This window comes from Antrostomus carolinensis, unplaced genomic scaffold (genome assembly GCF_000700745.2).
Source record: "Antrostomus carolinensis isolate BGI_N321 unplaced genomic scaffold, ASM70074v2 scaffold48382, whole genome shotgun sequence".
In the NCBI taxonomy this organism is placed as follows: domain Eukaryota; kingdom Metazoa; phylum Chordata; class Aves; order Caprimulgiformes; family Caprimulgidae; genus Antrostomus; species Antrostomus carolinensis.
Genome location: NW_010301098.1, coordinates 1 through 885, shown reverse-complemented (window position 1 = coordinate 885; position 885 = coordinate 1). Strand labels below are relative to the sequence as shown.

At 52.5% G+C, this 885-nt stretch overlaps 1 protein-coding gene across 1 annotated transcript; it reads right to left on the bottom strand.

The window, feature by feature from the left end:
* Positions 1 to 89: 89 nt before the first annotated feature.
* On the bottom strand, positions 90 to 774 carry LOC104521360 (potassium voltage-gated channel subfamily A member 7; the record flags this gene model as incomplete). The annotated part of the gene is made up of 1 exon (XM_010163333.2): positions 90 to 774. A coding segment is annotated over one exon (685 nt), but the record flags the coding sequence as incomplete, so codon positions are not given.
* Between the last annotated feature and the right edge of the window lie 111 nt (positions 775 to 885).

Genomic DNA, 885 nt, shown 5'->3' with positions numbered 1-885 from the left:
CCCCCCCTGTTTCCCCGGTTCCCCGGGGGATGGGGGAGGGGGATGATGAGGACAAGGTGGAACTGGTGAATATTCCCCACTATTTTCACCTCTCAATTCCCGCCGATAAAAGTAACTGAAGTTGGAGACGATGACGGGGACGGGGAGGGAGATGGTGAGGACACCAGCCAAAGCACAAAGTGACCCCACCAACTTACCACCAACAGTGACAGGAGCCATGTCACCATAACCAACCGTGGTCATGGTGACCACAGCCCACCAAAAAGCTTGTGGGATTGAAGTAAAAGATGTGGTAAGATCTTCAGCTTCGGCGAAATAAACAGCGCTGGAGAAAAGGACGACGCCGATGAGGAGGAAGAAGATGAGTAACCCCAACTCCCTCATACTGGCACGAAGAGTTTGACCCAAGATCTGTAACCCGGTGGAATGACGAGATAATTTGAAGACACGAAAGACCCGGACTAAACGGATGACACGAAGGATGGCCAAGGACATGGCGGGTTGAGCGACGCCGCGTTGACGTGCTAATTCGGTTCCTAAAGCGATGAAGTAAGGGATGATGGCCACCAAATCGATGAGGTTCATGGTGTTCTTGAAGAAAGCTGGTTTGCTTGGGCTGGCTAAAAGGCGGATGAGAAGTTCTAAGGAGAACCAACAAATGCAGATGGTTTCCACCAAGAAGAAAGGGTCGGTTAAGGTTGGACGTGGTGGTGGTGACGGTGAGGAGGAAGAGGAGGAGGAAGCGTTGATGGTGGTGGGGGTGGGTGGTGGAGGCTGAAAGTGGAGAGAGAAAAAGGTGGTGGGTTAAAGGGTGGAGGTGGGGTGGTGGGAGGTGGGGGAATCTATAGAGATGACTAGATCCACCACCCATCATGAGTCATGGAG